General features: G+C 40.4%; 1 protein-coding gene across 1 annotated transcript in view; it reads left to right on the forward strand.

The window, feature by feature from the left end:
• Window positions 1-19,890, forward strand: part of ASAH1 (N-acylsphingosine amidohydrolase 1) — a 50,992-nt gene that overhangs the window by 21,303 nt on the left and 9,799 nt on the right. Inside the window, exons 2-5 of the mRNA XM_043559916.1 lie at window positions 3,437-3,483; window positions 11,887-11,977; window positions 12,372-12,458; window positions 15,244-15,322. Coding sequence (XP_043415851.1) covers window positions 3,437-3,483; window positions 11,887-11,977; window positions 12,372-12,458; window positions 15,244-15,322 — 304 coding nt within the window. The remainder of the gene's footprint in view (window positions 1-3,436; window positions 3,484-11,886; window positions 11,978-12,371; window positions 12,459-15,243; window positions 15,323-19,890) is intronic.

Below are 19,890 nucleotides of genomic sequence, written 5' to 3' on the forward strand. Positions count from 1 at the left end.
GGAGGGACAGAAGGAGAGAGAGAGACACAGAGAGAGAAGAGAGAGAGAGAGAGAGAGAGAGAGAGAGAATCCCAAGCAGACCCCATGCTGTCAGCACAAGCCTGATGCAGGGCTTGACCCCACTAACCATGGGATCATGACCTAAGCCAAGATCAAGAGTCGGATGCTTAAATAAAATGAGCCACGCAGGTGCCCCATCGATGTGTTGTGTTATTTTAATCTTTAGGGAAAAAAAGAAAGTTACCAATGCAAACCTATCATGTCGAAACAAGAAAAGTGGGCTTCAAATGTTGTGTCCTTGAGGCAAAGTAGAGAATGGGATTATCTTGTCACTCAACTAGATGACAGCACATCTAGAGTTGTGCTGAAGGAATAAAATATACATCAACTTGGCATGATTAAGCACTTATCACAGTATTCCTATCTTATAGGAAAAAATGATCAGAAAAACAAGACAATTTAAAGCAGAGTATCTCATCACAGCAGAATTTATTTACAAATTTTAAAAAGCAAATGAGGCTGCAGTCAAAGTAGGTCTTTAAGTAGCTCACCTGTTATCAAAGCAAGGAAAACTATTTCCCAATGGCAAGTTAATGAAATCACATTTGATTGCTGCAGAAGAAATGCATCCTGAAAAAATTGTGTTGCACTATTAGCCTTTAGGTGAGAACAGTTCTCCAGGACTTTGACAGAAACATCCATATCCATTAAAGAATAAGGCAAATTGATTCCCAGTTGTTGATACTGACCAGTTATTGCTATTTATTAAAGCACCATTGCCAATTTGAAACTGAATTAACATCAGGGCATCACTTAGGTGTTAATGTTGTGTGTATAGAGTTTTGTTTTGGAATTTTTTTTTTTGCCTAAATAAATGTTATAAATTTATTTTTTATTTTTTATGTTAAATTTTTTTTAATGTTTATTTTTAAGAGAGAGAGAGACAGACAGAGCATGAGTGGGGGAGGGGCAGAGAGAGAGGGAAACACAGAATCTAAAGCAGGCTCTAGGCTCCGAGCTGTCAGCACAGAGCCCGACGCAGGGCTCGAACTCGCGGACCATGAGATCATGACCTGAGCTGAAGTCAGATGCTTAACCGACTGAGCCACCCAGGCGCCCCAATAAATGTTATAAATTAAAGGAAAAATGAATAGTCTGCATGGAACAACTATAGGCAAGGATGCTTTCAAAGAACTTGAGAACTTGGTAATTCAATAAGACCTGAAATGGAATCTGTTATTTTGTATAACAATTGACAATGGTAAAAATATGTGCAGAGGAGACAAAGCTTAGCTGGACAGATGTTCAAAGCTTGTGAAAATGCAAGCTGTTTCAAGCTTGTGGTTATTAATTATATTACTGGTTGAAAGGCACTTTGTGGAAAATATTTGAATCTGTCATGTGCTAATGAAACCAGTAATATCAACTATGAACTTCTTTTGCTTTCGTAGACTTAACCATTATCATTTTTTTTTTATTTTTATAAGACATAGACGCTAAATGTCCAAACTACTGTATTCGTAGTAGTTAGATAGGTTAACAGCGGTGAAGTTGTGCTGCGGGCCAAAATTGTTGCGAACAAGAACCACTGTCAACCACTGTTACTGAACATTGAATGGCTTTGGACATTAGCTTTTGCCAACTTGATAATAATTCATTATTGATATAATAATATAATAATTCAATATCAAATTGCTATTATTTATTATCTAGTATGTTATGCTGTAGTAATTTAGAAACAGTTTAAATTCTAATGATTGGATTAGCTTCTGATCATTTGGTGCTCACTGCTGTTTCTTAGTGAATTCAGTCTAAAATTACAAGGCAAAACTTGAGCACTTTGATGAGAAACTTATACTGTAGTAAAGTTATTTAGAAAGTTAATGTTTGCATCACAGGTAATGTCAGGGTATATTATATACGTCCTTACTGTAAAAAATTAAGACATTATGAAATGAATAAGCCATAGGGATGAAACGTACAACATAGGGAATATAGTTAGTGGTATTGTAATAGTTTGTATGGCGACAGATGGTAGCTTGTGGTGAGCATAGCACAGCGTATAGAATTGTGGGTTCACTATGTTGTACACCTGAAACTAATGTGACGTTGTGTATCAACTATACTTCAATTAAAAAAAAAAGTTAAAATAAGATGTTAGATGTACGTTCCTACACAAATTTGCTGCAGGTGTATTTTCTGAGCTCATACTTTAGTTCTAGTAGTTCCCTTCCCTATTCCACCTCTTATTGTGGATTTATACTTCTTTTTTTTTTAATGTTTATTTTGAGAGGGGGAGAGGGGCAGAGAGAATCCCAAGTGGGCTCCACGCTGTCAGCACAGAGCCCACATGGAGCTCGATCCCACAAACTGTGAGATCATGACCTGAGCCAAAATTGAGTCAGACGCGTAACTGACTGAGCCACCTGGGCGCCCCTGTACTTCTTTATAAAAAAAGTTATTTTACTTTTACAATATTGGGTCTGTGGAGAGGAGGAGATAAACATGCTTGCTATCTTGAATTAGTAATAAAAGAATCATAAATCCGTGTGGACTTTTCTCATTTTATGTTAAGAGCTCCTTTTATTTTGCTACCGAGCTTAAAACACTTCTCCCTGAAACCGTCTCACTCATTCATTCACTGACTGGCCTCAGTGATAGGAGCCACGTTCACCTCAAGGAGCACAGAATCTGGTCATGGAGAGAGAAAATTAGTAGTTACACTGCAGTGTATAACTACAGTAATGGAGCTGGGCTCGGTGCCATGGGGAAGGTAGAGGAGAGGATAGCTGTGTTCATATGAGAAGTACAGGAAGACTTCACAAAACAGACAGTATTTGAACTGGATCTTAGAATTTAAAGCCCAGAGTTCACTAGGTGGAAAAAAAGGCATGTTAGGCAGCAGGAACAGCTTGCTGGGGCAGGGAAAGGTGAGCGATCAGAGGATGTGGTTGCATGTGACTATACATGGTGGGGCGAGTGCCAGGAAATGAATCGGAGAAGGTAAATTATGGCCAGATTATGAAGGGCCTATGCAGTGTGTCCTGAAAATCTGGTTTGCGATGCAAATCTCTATCACAGTGGAGTTAGCTCATAAATTCAAGCGGTAGCATATTTTGTCAGGCAATTCACTGTTCCTCACAAGTCAGCCTATCAGACATGAACGTGTCCATCTACTTTTTACATTTCCTCTTTACTCAGTGTGTTTGCAACATAGAAGCCACATTATAGCACTAGTGCAAACTGAATTAAGACTGAAAATGTACTTCAGTTTGAGACTTTAGAAATTTTCATGGGAGGAGAAGACTTTTAAGAGGTATTGAAATGATATAAAAGGGCAAACCATGCTTGTTTTTTGTCGCCATGACTTTTGACTGTTTTTCAAATTGCCTGTTCAATTTGTGACTTTCTGAAACTTAATTTTCTTTTTTTTTAGTGGACAGAAGATTGCAGAAAATCAACCTATCCTCCTTCTGGACCAACGTGAGTAAATATCAAATGGTCAAAATGGACTTTGACCTTTAGGGAGATTTTTCTCTATGTAATGATCTCATAAAAATGACAATAATGAACAAAAAATTAAGTGATGTCTTCTGAGGCCTTTATTTTTTCTGAGACAATTATTTTTTTCAAGTTTGTGTATTACATATTTGCCTTTGACCCTGGACAAATATGGAAATACCCCATGATTAAAATGCCCATTCCTAGCCTATCAAAATCAGAGGAAAAAAAATTTCCATTCTCCAGTAAATTCTGTCTACCGCTAAGCATTTTCTCATCCCAACAAGTGCAGAGCTGAGGATGACTTTTTTGGTGCCTCAGTATGAACCACTGGATTATATTGGAAAAAGCATAGAGTCTTATATGTGAGACCTTCAAGAAATAAACCCTGGTATGATAATCAAAGCTGTCAAAGACAGCAGAGGATTCAAAAACATAAGGGAAGGAAGGGTCAGTGTCATATTTTAGTGCTTTATGTTTATATTTTTAATCGAGGTGTATGGCCTTTTCAAATCTTTTGTGGCTAAATGAGCCTGTGAGAAAGACCCAGGAATAGCCCACCCACCCACAGGGTACAGAATGTGGAAAAAAAGGGAAAGGTGTAGGGAAGGATAATCTTTTTGCCCTGTTGTCCTATTTTCTTTCTTTTTTTTTTTTTTTAACGTTTATTTATTTTTGACAGATAGAGCATGAGTTGAGGAGGGGCAGAGAAGGAGAGGGAGACACAGAATCCGAGGCTCCAGGCTCCTAGCTGTCAGCACAGAGCCCGACGCGGGGCTTGACTCACAGACCATGAGATCATGACCTGAGCCAAAGTCAGACGCTTAACTGACTAAGCCACCCAGGCACCCCCTGTTTTCCTACTTTCTGAAAGTAGCCTGCTGGGTGTGGGGGAAGGAAGAAAACAACTTGAACGTGTTAGAAATAAATCTGCCGTGGGCGCCTGGGTGGCTCAGTCGGTTAAGCATCTGACTTTGGCTCAGGTCATGATCTCACACTTTGTGGGTTTGAGTCCCACGAAGGGCTCTGTGCTGGTAGCTCAGAGCCTGGAGCCTGCTTCAAATTCCCTGTCTCCCTCTCTCTCTGCCCCTCCCCTGCTCATGCTGTCTCTCTCTCTCCTTCAAAAATAAATAAACATTAAAAAAAAAATTGAAAGAAATAAATCTCCCAATTATTTTACCAGCAAAAAGGAGTTTATTTGGGAACAACAGAGAATTGCAATCCTTTTACAAGCAAGCTACAGCAAAACCATAGGCAAGTCTACAGAGCAAAAGAGGGGAACACTCTTTTATAGAGGAGAGCAGGGAGTGGCAGGTGGGGTTGGGGGGAGTTGGAAAGGCTGTTCAAACAAAAAAGGCCATTGGAGTAAATGGAGTTTGAAGTATAGTGGCTTCTCATTGGCTGATATGGCAGTCCCTCATTGGCTGGGCTGTTGCCAGGGCAGGAAGAAAGGTTTTCTTCCTCCTATGAGGTTAGTAAGTAGTACCTAAAATACTATCAACTTGCCAGGCTCCTTTCTTCCTGCTGGGTCTATAGTTGAGGAGAAGTGAGAGGGCAGGAGAGTTCCCCCAACTGCCTCCCGATTCCATTCTAGATGACGTTTCCTTTTAGATCAGGTGCCCTAAGTATCAAACCTAAATTTGAGCAAACTGCTCCCTGCCCCCACCCCCACCCCACTTTGGAGTCTTTATATCCCTTTAAGGCCACAAATTTTAGCAGGTGGATGCTGTCTCCTGTGAAGAGGTTTGAGAAGGGGGTATAGAGAAGGAAATCATCTACATATTTTAACAAAGTAGAGCCTTCAGAAAACTTCCTTTCATCCACGTCATCTTTTAAGGTTTGTGAAAAGTAAGAGGGACTCTGCAGAACCCTGGGGTATTTCTGTCCAGGTGTGCTGCTGTTCTTCCCAAGTGAGGGCAAAAAGATACTGGCTATTCCTACCAGCTAGAATGCAAAAATGCATGGCATCGTTAAATTGTGAAAAATTTGCTTTCACTAGGAATGGATATCAGTAGCATAGAAGGGTTGAGAACAACAAGATGCCGAGAGAAAACAATGGTATTTGTTGCTCTTAGGTCCTGGACAAACCTCCATCCTTGGGTATTGGATTTTCTTACACATAAAATACGAGTATTACAGGGAACTAGTGAAGCCGTGAGCCTTATAATCTATTAAGGGCTTGGTGCTTTGAGGGGCTTCTTCATTTACAGGCTACTGATTAATTCTGCAGAGAGGTTTTGAGGGATCTCTTTGAATCTTCATGGGGAGGTGCACTTGGGATTCTCCCCATATCAGTTAAGGATTTTGCCCATTACGGGGATGGTAGGTAATCCGGTAGGAACAAATAATCAGGGTCCCTAGATGCAGCTATAGTCAGGTATGGAGCAAATGAAAGATGTGGAAGTGTCATTGCATCCCCCTGGTTGGCTATTTTGATTACTGTTGTCCAATTCTAGAATTATGTCCCCTTTGGGGAGAGGGAGATTCTGGCATGATAGTTCTGTGAGAAATCCAGGCCCAGTAAGTGAATAGAGGTAGAGGAACTAAGGAGAAAAGGGGCCTATTTCTCAAAGGGCCTAGACAAAAGGGAGTAGCGTCAGAGATGGGAACCTGTTGAGATTTATCAGAGACCCCCACCCCCCACTTGAACTGTTTTGGCGCTCTTGAGGCTGAGGCTGCTTTACAGCAGTGGCACTCAGCACCAAGAGTGTGGCTCTGGCGTCACTACAGACAGAGATTCGTTCCCAGTCTGGAAAGTGGTTTCTCCAGGCCAGTTAAGAGGGAGGATTGGGACAAACCCCTGTAGTCCTTCTGGAAAGTGGTTTCTCCAGGCCAGTTAAGAGGGAGGATTGGGACAAACCCCTGTAGTCCTTCGGGGCCACATAATGGGGATTTAGGAGGACATTGGAAAGACTCCCTAGGGGGCTAACAGCGCTTGGAGAGCTTAAGTTTCTAACAGTCTTTTTTCTAATGCTCTGACTCATTGCAATAACAGCAGAAACTAGGAGGTTTTGGGTTTTGTTTAGGAGCCTTCATTTGCCAAAGTTGAAAATTGAGAATTTTAGCGGTCTTTTTTTCAGGTGACCCACCTAGGATGCCAGTGACCTGGTTTGCCAAGTCCAATCTGGAGTGAACGTAGTTTTCCATTTCATTTTGGTCCTTTCAACTAAAGAAGAAACATCCCACTTCAGGTCATTAATGAACATAGAGTTCAATGCTACCTGGGTGGATTCAGCATCTAGAAGAAAACCAGAATTTTTTAAAAAACAATTTGGAGTTGGGATGCCTGGGTGGCTCAGTCCATTGAGTGTCCGACTTCTGCTCAGGTCATGATCTCACGATTCGTGAGTTCAGGCCCCAGGTCAGGCTCTGTGCTGACAGTGTGGAGCCTGGAGCCTGCTTCGGATTCTGTGTCTCCCTCTCTCTGCCCCTCCTCTGCTCGCACTCTGTCTCTCCCTCTCTCTCAAAAATAAATAAACATTTAAAAAATAATAAAAAAAATGAAAACAATTTGGAGTCTATTATAGTAGCCATGAGGAGATTCATCAGGCTTTTGTGTGCAGGCCTGAATTTTGTTCCCATCAACGGGCTTAGGAAAAGCTACTGTCACTGCTCAGTGCGGATTTCTTGCAAGTGTTCTAGCATCTTGCCAAAAGTTAGGAGTCTGTTTCTCTAAATATCTATCCTTCAGGATGTTCCCAGTGGGCTAGTTTCATCCAGTGTGGCCCTCACAAATAAGCATGTGGACTAATGGATATGAATCTGAGAAACTAGATTGCTAAGTTTGAATAAGTAGGTTAAATTTAATAGCAAGCTTATGGGGATCGTCAGTCACTTTAGAAAAGTCTTTAAGTGTGGCTTACATAGTTCCCTTGGTGCTGGGAACATGAGAAACTTGGAGTTTCTGTAGATCCTCAGAAGAGTCCATTTTAAAGAGGCAGGATTTAGTAGGTTCAGGAGAGGAAGCAGGGAACATTTCAGGGGAAAAAGGAGGTTTGGCAGTGAGAATAAAGGAAAGTGGCACCTGATGGGGGGCCTGACACCAGGTGGCTGCCTTGAGTCTGGAAACAAAGAAGGTAGGGGAGCAGAAAAAGAGGTCTCCGAAACCATTTTGACTTTGTTCACTTGTTGCATCAGTTAAGTTACTGATTATTACTAAGAGACGAATTCAGGATCCTGGTAAGGAGTCAGAAGTCTCAGGGTACCACCTAAATAGGCATCAGCCTGCTTAAGATTCTCTCTCTGCCCCTCTCCTATGCACGTGTGCTCTCTCATACTCTCTCATTCTCAAATAAATGGATAAAATAGGTATCCTATTTAGGTTTGTTTGTTTGTTTGTGTTTTTAGGAACTGTGCTCTCTAGCTTGCTTTTGAGTAAAACAAGTTTGGGGAGATCAAAATTTCTCCTTGTTGGCCATTGAAATTCTAAATTCCTTTTGGTTAACTCAGTCCATTTAGTCATAAATGTGCACGCAGACGGATCCACTTTAAAACATAAAGCAGCTGGAGTCCAAGTAGGGGCCAGGTACCCTCAAAGCATTTTGATGACTGGATTCCCATTTTTTAGATGTTTTTCTGTAAAGAGAAAAGTTCCTGAACACCACAGTTTGAACAGAACAGCCTGGTTCCAAAAGAATCAGACCGAAAGCCAGTATGTTTCCAGTAGGAACAGTCCAGTCCCAAACTGGAGTCAGACCAAAGGCTAGTGCATTTCCAGCAGGCATAGTCCAATCCCAAAATGAGTCGGGAGGAATGTCAACACAGACTGGTACAATTTAAACAGGGACAATTGGTTCTAAACAGGAGTTGGACTAAAGGTCATTACGGTTGTAACAGAAACAGTCCAATTCTGTAAAGGAGTCAATGAGTACTCTCATTTAAAAAAAAAAAAAAAAAAAGCCAGTCTTTAAGACAGATTCCCAAATAAAGCCTGAAGAGCTCAGATACAGAGAGAGAGGAACTTGAATCCTGGAGAAATCTTACCCTCAAACCCCAGGATTGGCAAGAAAGCAGGGAGTCCAATGGACTCTGTGGGTATGGGCACCTGTTTGTTTCCGCACCAGCTTTGGCATTGTTGGGGGTTTTCTCTGGATTCCACTTCTGATCACCAGGTAATGTGAGCCTTAAAAACAAATTTGCCTGTTGTTTTACCAGCGAATATGGGTTTATTCAGCAAAAGCAGAGAATTATAGTGAGGGACAAGCAAGCTGTGGCAAAACCATAGGCAAGTCTGCAGAACAAAGGACAGGAACACACTTTTATAGAGGAAAAGGGGAAGTAGGGAAAGCTCTTATAAATAAAAAGTCTCCTGGAGCAAACTGGGAGTTGGAAGAATAGTGGCTTCTCATTGGCTGGGCTTTTGCCAGGGGAGCCTTTCCTCCCCTGCTGGGACTTGTTCCTTTCTTACTGCTAGGGCAGCAGTTGAGGAGGGGCAGTGGCGCATCGTGAGAGCTCCCCTGTCCACTGATTCCATTCTAAATGACATTTCCCTTTATTCATTTTCAGAAACCAGTAATAATAAGATGACAGTTTCAATTTTTGTAGCACTCCGGTATATATGTTGTACTGCACTTGCCTAAATTATGTATTCTAAATAGCCTCTATCCCACATACAGACTGTAATAAACAAAATGCTTTTGATTTACTCACCTTTATGTCAAAAGAGGCAAATATATGGCAGGAAGTAACTTAGAAGTAATCAGTCTCTGGGGTGCCTGGGTGGCAGAATTGGTTAAGCATCTGAATCTTGGTTTCAGCTCAGGTCATGATCTCACGGTTCGTGGGTTCAAGCCCCGCATCAGCCTCTGTGCTGACAGTGCAGAGCCTGCTTGGGATTCTCTCCATGCACCCCCGCCCCCACCGCCCATCTCATGTTGTCTCTTTCTCTCTCAAAATAAATGAATAAACTTTAAAAAAGAAAGAAAGTAATCAGTTTCCATGTTCTTCTAAAGCCGTGAACATTCCAGCCCTCTGTCATGTGGCTTGCTCTCTGGCGGTCTTCCTTTGTGTCAACACTGGGACCATCTTGGCGTTCAGTGCCTTACTGAGTGCATGCATCTCATGGCTGGTCTCACGGCCACAGTTCATTTTAACACGTAATGATTACCTTCCATGTTTAAGACTTTTTTCCTACTCCCTTTCATGTGTACCTTACAGGTGTCTATGAATTGGTTACCCTACAAACCTTCTCTGCTTGGGCTTTTAATTGGTTCTAGGTTGTTGAGTGTATGTGTATACACGTGTACACATACATGTGTACAAAGCTCACATGTGCAAATAAACATTTTTCTCATATTTATGTATCTATACAATGTAAATATTTTTGCTCGGGTATTCCTCCTGGATTTCCTCCTGCCTCACTAGCCTGTTCTCCACATCAAATTCTTCCATTCTGCTCTGATCCTTTTCTCTGCACTATAAATGTGTCTTGGCATGTGAGAGGGGAGCGTGGTATTCATATACCTTTGAATGACAACACCATCCTCCTGTACTTTTTTTTGACCGAGTACATCGATTCCAGAGCTCTGCATGGGCATCTGTGAGGGAAGAGAGAAACGCCTGTGTATCCAGCCTGACCCGTCAAATAAGTACTAGAGATCAAGGGACTGACAGCTGGAGCATCTCCAGAATCCATCCAGATCCCATTAGCATTTATTTTCTCCTCCTTCTAATTTGTGCATGCATATACTGTGTCACTTGGACTAGTTTCCGAGCCACCTGGGGAGCCAGGTGGGTTCAGGCACTTCTTAATAGTGACTGTGATGATCTGGGCACAGCAATTACCAAGTCTCAAAAGTAATTTAATGATGTTTATTGTTTGTAGTCAAGTAGGAAAATATTCTCTAGTAATTACTATTGATTGAATACCGGTACTGCTGAGTGTTTTTTGTGTATTTCATGTAATCATCACTGCCTTCATAAGGCAGATACTATTTATTTCTCTAGGAATTTGAGGTAGAGATGTTAAATGCTGAGAAAACTTTAAAAACATTTTAGAAAACACTTAATGTGAATTAAAATGTGGGATCATGGCTAAATTCTAGTTATTAAAATAATTTTGTTCAGTTTAACAGAAGAATTTTCAAAGAATTCTGATTAGTGGAGGTATTATTATAGAGAGGTTTCTGGGGTCTCCCCATGCCCTGTTAATCTAATCATCTGCTGTAATGAGTTTATTTCCTCTACATTTCTTCTTTGCAGTCCTTGAGCCTACCCAACGCTCTGAACTGAAAAAGAATCAGGAGATTAGGGTGGATATAGGTTTGGTGGCTCACACCAGGGCAATAAGGGAGCAAATGCTGGCTATTTTTAGGCATAGTTCTAAGCTGATAAATCACCAAATGGCACACCCTTAGGGGCTATTTCAGTTTAGTAACAAGAGGTGGAAGATAATGTTTCAGCAGCTACAGAAAACAGTTGTAGAGTTCATCCACCAGAAATGTGGCCCAGCTCCATCGATTAGGGAATGGATGTTGCAATGTCTTCATTGTAGAAATTGCTATGTGTCAGTTGAAGAGTAGAAAATCAGGGAATACGTATGATGGAATAGTGCTCGGGTTTGGACGGACTACAGAAGCATGAGAAGAGAGGGAACGTGGCAGGAAGAGTCACATGGCTGAGTGACTGGTGAAGGTTCTTGAAGCCAGTCATGGGAAGCTAATACATGTTGCCACTTCTGGGGGCTTAAAAGATGCCCTTACTGAAGCCAGTGCTAAAGACATGATTTGACAGTAGTGTTAGACTGTCTAAGACGGAACTCTGAGACTGGGATACCAGTTGGAGAAGTGCCCAGAGCCTAGACTAAATCTTTGCAGAGATTTGGGAGGGGAAAAAAGCAGATATTTTCTTTCTTTTTTTTTTTTTTTTAATGTCTGTTTATTCTTGAGAGACAGAGACAGCATGAGCAGGGAAGGGACACAGAGAGAGACACAGAATCCGAAGCAGACTCTAGGTTCCTAGCTGTCAGCACAGGGCCTGACCTGGGCTCAAACTCGCCAACTGCGAGATCATGACCTGAGCTGAAGTCAGACGCTTAACCCACTGAGCCACCCAGGTGCCCCAAAGGCAGATATCTTCTAGCACTGATACATAGATTACATGAGGCTCTTGAGGCGACATTGATTCTTCACATGTCACCAATTCACCTTAACCTTTCAGAAGGTAGAACTCTAGTTTAAGATTTCTGAAATCACATGTGATTGTGTATGCAACATAGGGCAGAAACACTAGGTGGGAAAATGAGCTTCTCTGCAAACTTTGGTTTGAGTGCTGTCGTCTGTATTGTTGTTAAGAATGTGCCTCTAACGTATCCATCTAGATGTAACTATCCAACTCCCATCAAGAAACTGCTTTTGACGTTTCACGGTGATGCACCTCTCCTTGCAGCTATAGGGGTCCAGTTCCGTGGTATACCATAAATCTCGACCTACCGCCCTATAAAAGATGGCATGAATTGATGGCTGACAAGGCACCAGCGGTATGCTGACTGTTAAATCTTCTGTTTGTGACTTTACTCAATATAATTGCATTTTTAAAAGAACAGTTCATGAAAGTACATACCAGGTATTTTAAAGATACGGTTTTGATACTTTCCTCCCATTAACAGTAACAGAAGAAAAGATGTCATTTTTCTGTAGCTTCCTGCTCTTTTTACTGGCCTTTGCCTTTTGTTTCTGTATCGTCTACCTTCATCTTAATCATAGGGCCTGTTAAAGATGTATTCTTTGTATATATTAGATTAAAATATTTTCAAACAAAACTCTGCTTATGTGTGAATAAGTCAAAAGGTCTGTATCTGTTTTCATTTTACCATTATTAATCTTAAATGTCAACACTTTTTATGTCTATTAATTAAATTATTTATGTTTCAGCTAAAGGTTATAATGAATTCCCTGAAGAATATGATAAATGCTTTTGTGCCAAGTGGAAAAATTATACAAATAGTGGATCAAAAGTTGGTAAGAAATATTATTTCCCACAATAAATTTTAAACATACACACATCCCCACATACATGCAGAGTTCAGACAAGGCTTTTGTATTTAAAGACGTAATTTGACAACCTCTTCTAAGGAGGTTGAATGAGTTTGCATTGATTCTAGACCACCTGTCAACTTTAGAGGTACTTAAAATTCTGTGTTCTGGTAGTATTAGAGTAATAGGACACAAAATAGCATGGCAAATTGTGGCAGTTGACTTCCCCTTCATCTGTTTGTTTGTTTTTTTGAAGTATGGACTACTTTATACAACAATGGGCAAATGGTGTTATTTCATCTGGGAGCATGTCATTTCTGTCCCCTCACACAGTGTGTTGACTCTTGAACTCTACAGGTTTGAATTGGGAAGGTCCATTTATACCTGGATTTTTTTCAGTAAAGTACTGTAAATGTGTTTTCTCTTAACAATATTTTTTAACTTTTTTTTGTTAACATAGCTTTTTTATTGTAAGAATACAGTATAAAATACATATACAGAATACATGTGAGTCAGTTGTTGATATTATCAACAAGGTTTTTGGTCAACAGTAAACTGTTAGTAGTTTTAGGGAAGTCAAACATTACACAGAGATTTTCAGCTGTATAGGGGGTGAGCTCCTAACCCCCATGTTGTTCAACATTGTTCAACAGTCAATTATACATTTGCAAGTTCACTATTGGAAATTGGGGGTTTTTTTGTTGTTTTTTTTTTAAGTACATTGCCTGCAATCCCAGGACACATTTCTCTACCTGTGTATGACCAGATGACATATTCGGCCCAGCTGCATACTTGATGAGGTCCCTCAGTGGCTGTGAAACTCACTTGGGTTGTGTGTTTCTTGTAGCTATGTATTCACCAAGTCGATTCATTTCCCTCCTGGTCATGCAGGACGACTCCATTTCTTCAGCTCCTTTTTAATTTAGGTGGAACCAATGGAAAATCTAGGTTCTGGCCCTTAGAGCCTGTGAGGGATCCTCATCGCCCTGTTTCAGTCACGGCTCTGGACCCTCAAAGTTCCGCAGGGTACAAAGGACTGGGGAGGACACCATAGGCCTAGGGCAGATGTTTTACCTCAGCACTTAGGACATTTGGGATTGGATAGTATTTTCCTGTAGAGGCTGTCTGCTCATTGTGGGATGTTTAGCAGCATCCCTGGCCTCTACCCACTGGGTGCATCCCTTCATTTGTGAGAACCACAGGTGTCTCTGGACATCACCAGATGTCCCCTGGGAGTGAAACCACTCCTGGTTGAGCATCACTGTGTCCTAGAGGCTAGATGATCTAGGCATATAATCCCTGTGACCCTTGCACCTGCCAGCCACCACCCCTGTTACCCCTCATGCTTGTGCTCTCAGAGCTTTTAATTGAGGTATCCCATGGGGCGCCTGGGTGGCTCAGTAGGTTGAGTGTCCGACTCAGTTAGTTTTTGGCTCAGGTCATGATCCCAGGGTCATGGGATCAAGCCCTGTGTTGGGTTCCAAGCTGAGTATGGGGTCTGCTTGAAATTCTCTCTGTCTCTCTCTCTTTCTCTTTCTCTCCCCCCCCCTTCTCCCCCTCTCTCCCTCTGCCCCTCTCCCCAGCTCACGCTCTCTCTCACAAAAAAAAAAAAAAAAAAAAAAAAAACGGTATCCTTCATGTTCATACTAACCAGACCTCCCCAAAATACAAAGGTTGGCAGGAGCAGCAGATAAGAGGCCCCTGCTGTCCCCCCCACCCCCCCACTCTCTGTGCCAGCAGTGAGGGCTGCTGGCCCAGGCTTTGCATTCAGACCATATTGGGGTTTTTCCCTCTTCAAACGTTGGATTTTAAGGTTGGATCAGTCAACCTAATAACCGTATCCTTCGACATGTTTCTTACATTGTGAAACATGAGAGTTCTCATCGGGAGCAATGTAGTAGTAATAGATATTGTATATGGTGGTCGTGAGGATTAAATCACGCTGTGAATTTGAAGCACAGTGCCTGGATATAATAAGTGGTTAATAAATGTTCAACAAGTCCTCTTTGTATTCGCAGGAACATCCCATTTGTGTAATGCTTTCAATTCCTAAAGGAAAAACATATGCTTAGTTAGGTAACATGACACATGAAGACCAAGTTGGTGACAAATAGGACTTGTAAAAGGTTTACACATTATTTTATTAGCAGCAGGCTGTGAGCTTAAATTGTTATCTCCCTGATAGTGAATAGTTGCATGTGAGAATAAAATTATATGTCCACAGGGAATTTGCCCCTGTGTCCCTTGTTTGCGCCCAGATCGTGGTCATGCACCGCGGCCCAAGAAGCCAGTAACGAAGACAGAAGGCTTGGTGAATGACTCAAAGACAGATTTGTTTTTAGGAGTGTGGGAAGGAAGTAGTAATGAGGGTGTAGTGCCAAGGTGAGAGGGCGGGTTTGGGCAGAGATAAGGGGTAGTTGTCATGTTCCTGTGTCGTGGGTCCTGTTAGCTTATCTGAGTGCAGTTATCTTTGCTCTCTGGAGAAGAGGTGAAGTGTGAGGCAGGAAAAACAACCCTAGGTCTTTGCATCATACTGAGAACAGCTAAGTTTAAGGGAATAAAGGCAAGAGGTCAAGACTGAGGGCCCAGTATTGAGTCTTATGTAGAGTCTTTTAGAAATATGGGATGTAAAAGTGCCTTAAAAATAACTAATTATTTACTATGGAGGGGCATCCAGAACAAACTATATGTAAAACAAACAAACAAACAAAACCACAAATCTCAAAACAGCCCTTTAGGTCGAATGATTGGTAATTTATTTGTTTTCCAGCCTGGTCTACTTGGCAACTTTCCTGGTCCTTATGAGGAGGAAATGAAGGGGATTGCAGCTGTTACTGACATACCTTTAGGTAAAGTTCCCTTTGCAACTTTTAAAAGATTTAATAAAACACTTTAAAATGTTTCTGTTGAGGTATTTTTCTGTTGAGATACACTGGATAGATCTTAAGTATACAGCTCAGAGTTTTTAATATGCATACATGCATGTAATCACAACTCAGATCAAGATACAGAAAACTCCAGATGCGCCTGGGTGGTTTAGGTGTCGGACTTCCACTCAGGTCATGATCCCACAGCTCATGAGGTCGAGCCCTGCATCGGGCTCTGTGCTTACAGCTCAGATCCTGGAGCCTGCTTTGGATTCTGTGCCTCCTCTCTCTGCCCCTCCCCTGCTCGTGCTCTGTCTCTCAAAAATTAATAAACACTAAAAAAAAAAAAAAAAAAGGATACAGAAAATCTGAGCAATGCAGAATGTTCCATCATGCCGTCTCACAGACAGTACCGCATCCCCAGGTCACTGCTTATTCTGACTTCAGCATACAGTAGTTTTGCCCCTTTTTTTTAAATGTTTATTTTTATTTTTGAGAGAGAGAGAGATAGAGCACGAGCAGGGGAAGGACAAAGAGAGAGGGAGACACAGAATCCAAAGCAGGCTCCAGGCTCCGAGCTGTCAGCACAGAGCCTGACGCAGGGCCAAACCCATGAACCATGAGATCATGACTTGAGCTGAAGTCAGACGCTTAACCCACTGAGCCACGCAGGTGCCCCAGTTCTGCCTCTTCTTGAACCTCCTAATTACACTGTGATCTCTTGTGTCAGGTTTCTTGTACTTATCATTATAGGTAGTATGCTACTGTATAAGTAGTTTGTTTGGGTGGTTTCTAGACTTGGGATATTAAGCATAAAGCAGTTAGGAACATTCTTGTATCTCTCTTTTGATGGACTTATGCCACTCACTTGTGTTGGATATATACTTGTTTATAGGGTAGCTGTATTTTAGCCTTGTAGATTCTGCTAACCAGTTTTCAAGGTAATTGTATCCACAGACAATCAGCATAGTACAAGAGTTTGTTTTCTCTACTTGATACTTCTCCACCTGCTAGCATCAATATTTTTCATTTGAGCCATTTTGTTGAGTGTGTAGAATCCCATTATTGTGTAATTTGCTTTTTCCTGATGACTGTGAGATCGTACAGCTGTTGGTCTTTCATTGGTGAGTGTTTTGTTTTTGCTTCTTTAAAAAAATGGTTTAAAAAGGTAGTCTACCTGTCTCTCCTTCCTTCTCAAGGCGAAATGTTTGTTGCAGTCTGGCCCATTTTTAACTGGCTTCAAAGAATTGTTTTAAGTTTTTATTTTAATTCCAGTTAGTGTTTTATTAGTTTCAGGTGTACAATTTAGCGATTCAGTAATTCTATACATTGCTCAGTGCACATCACCTATTTGATCCCCTCCCCCACCTCCCCTCTGGTAACCATCAGTTTGTTCTCTGTAGTTAAGAGTCGGGTTTTTGGGGCGCCTGGGTGGCGCAGTCGGTTAAGCGTCCGACTTCAGCCAGGTCACGATCTCGCGGTCCGTGAGTTCGAGCCCCGCGTCAGGCTCTGGGCTGATGGCTCGGAGCCTGGAGCCTGTTTCCAATTCTGTGTCTCCCTCTCTCTCTGCCCCTCCCCCGTTCATGCTCTGTCTCTCTCTGTCCCAAAAATAAATAAAAAAACGTTGAAAAAAAAAATTAAAAAAAAAAAGAAAGAGTCGGGTTTTTGATTTGTCCCTCTCTCTGTTTTTTCCCCTTTGATTGTTTTGTTTCTTAAATTCCACATGTGAGTGAAATCATATGGTATTTTTCTTTCTCTGGCTTATTTCACTTAGCATTATACTCTAGCTCCATCCATGTCATTGCAAATGGCAAGATTTCACACACACACACACACACACACACACACACACACACACACACACCACATCTTCTTTACCCATTCATCTCTTGATGGACACTGGGCTGCTTCCATATTTTGGCTGTTGTAAATAATGCTGCTATAAGCATAGGGGTGCATGTATCCCTTTGATGTTGTGTTTTTATATTCTTTGGATAAGTACCCAGTAGTGTGATTGCTAGATTGTAGGGCACTTCTATTTTTAACTCTTGGAGGAACCTCCATATTGTTTTCCGTAGTGGCTGCACAAGTTTGCATTCCCAACAGTGCAGGAGGGTTCTTTTTTTTCCACATCCTTGCCAACCCTGTTGTTTCACATATTGTTTATTAAAATAAACCATTCTGACAGATGTGAGGTGATCTCACATTGTAGTTTTGATTTGCATTTTCCTGATGATGAGTGATGATGAGCATCTTTTCATGTGTCTCCTGGCCATCTGGATGTCTTCTTTAGAGAAATGTCTTTTTGTGTCTTCTGCCCATTTTTTAAATTGTATTATTTGGGTTTTTTGGGGGGTGTTTGGTTGTGTAAGTTCTTTACATATTTTGGATATTAGCTGTTTATTAGATACGTCATTTGCAAATATCTTCTCCAATTCTGTAGGTTGCCTTCTTAATTTTGATGTAGTTCCAATAGTTTATTTTTGCTTTTGCTTCCCTTGCCTCAGGGGACCTATCTAGAGAAAAGTTGGGATGGCCGATGTCAAAAATTACTGCCTGTGTTCTTTTCTAGGGTTTCTATGGTTTCCTTTCTTATAGTTAGGTCTGTCACCCATTTTGAATTTATTTTTGTGTATGGTGTAAGAAAGTGGTCCAGTTTCATTCTTTTGTGTGTTGCTGTCCAGTTTTCCCAGCACCTTTTGTTGAAGAGACTGTCTTGTTCCCATTGGATATTCTTTCTTGCTTTATTGAAGATTAATTGACCATATAATTGGATTTATTTGTAGGCTTTCTATTCTGTTCTATCTGTGTGTCTATTTTGGGGCCAGTACTCTACTGTCTTGATCACTAGAACTTTGTAACATAACTTTAAGTCCAGAATTGTGATGCGCCAGCTTTGCTTTTCTTTTTCATAATTGCTTCTGCTGTTCAGCATCTTTTGTGGCTCCATACAAATTTTAAGATTGTCTGTTCTAGTTCTGTGAAAACTTCTGATGTCATTTTGATGGAGATTTCACTGAATGTGTAGATTGCTTTGGGTAGTATAAATGGTTTTAAGGAATTCTTTACATATTCTGTCTATAAGTCTGTTGTCAAATGCATTCCGAGTATCTTCTCCCAGTCTGTGGCTTGCATTTTTACTCTTTTACTGGTGTCTTTTAATAAGCAGAAGTTCTTAACTTTAATGAAGTCAAATTTAATTTGCTGAAAAAGACTTTTCCTGCAACGCTAATTTTATTTTTGAGGTACCAAAGTGTTAGAGTTGTTGTTTTAAGTAGACAGTAGTACCTTGGTGTTACAAGAGAGATGATTGAGAATTACTGCAAATCAATAGTATTTACCAACAAAAGTGGCTAGGATTTTTATTGCTTTTTGCTTCTTTAAAAAAATGATGTAAAAAGATGGTCAGCATACTAGAAGTATGTTCTCGCAGCCCATGTGAGAAACAAGTATTTGATTCCTTTATTATGTAAAGAATTCTATCAAATAAATACCACATATAAATATCTGGAGAGAAAAATGGATTATAAAGATTAACAGATGATTTGTAATAAGAGAAAATGAGGGCAGAATCTTACCAAAATGGAAATAAACATTAGGTTAGGATGGGGAAAAAATGTTAAGCTTTACATGTTAACATAAAATGCGACAGATAAAATGTGCCGTATATCTTTAAATATTTAATTAAAATAATTGTTTTTGTTTGCGTATAGTTGATACACAATGTTACATTAGTTTCAGGGTTACAGCTAGTGGTTCAGTACATCGCTCTATGCTCAGCACAAGTGTAGTCCCTCCGTTCAGCATACAGTGCTGTTACAGTACCACTGGCTATATTCTCCATGCTGTGCCTTTTATTCCCAGGATGTATACCTTTTAATTAAATGCTAAGTGTTAGTATTATACAGTTTTAGAAAATTATTCAAAAATTAAAATGTTTTAAAATGGATTTTCTTGGTAGCTCGGCACTAATTTTATTATTTTATTAATAGTTCCTCACCTTAGAAATATTTGTCACTTCTTAAAATATGAGCAAGGTGTTTTTGGGTGGCTCAGTCAGTTAAGTGTCCAACTTTGGACATGATCATGATCAGGTCATGATCTCACCGCGCATGGGTTCAAGCCCCAGTCGGGCTCTGTGCTGATAGTTCAGAGCCTGGACACTTTTTCAGATTCTGTCTCCTTCTCTCTCTGCCCCTTCCCTTTTCATGCCCTTTCTGTCTGTCTGTGTCTCTCTGTCTCTCTCAAAAATGAATAGATATTAATAAATATTATATTTATATTTAAATATTAAAAATATTTAATATTATTAATTATAATATATTACATTTTATAATATATAATTTTATAATATAATATATAAGTGATATAATATATATTAATATTAATATTATATAAATATTATATTATAAATATAATAAATATGTGAGCAAAATAACATGTTCAGTATATAACCAAGAGCCAGATGTGTTAAGTCACCATACATTAGTGCCCTCAAACAAAAGTAAAATGCAGCACATTGATGAAAAATCTGGACATCGTATTGCAAT

Source organism: Prionailurus bengalensis, chromosome B1, assembly GCF_016509475.1.
Source record: "Prionailurus bengalensis isolate Pbe53 chromosome B1, Fcat_Pben_1.1_paternal_pri, whole genome shotgun sequence".
Taxonomy (NCBI): Eukaryota; Metazoa; Chordata; class Mammalia; order Carnivora; family Felidae; genus Prionailurus; species Prionailurus bengalensis.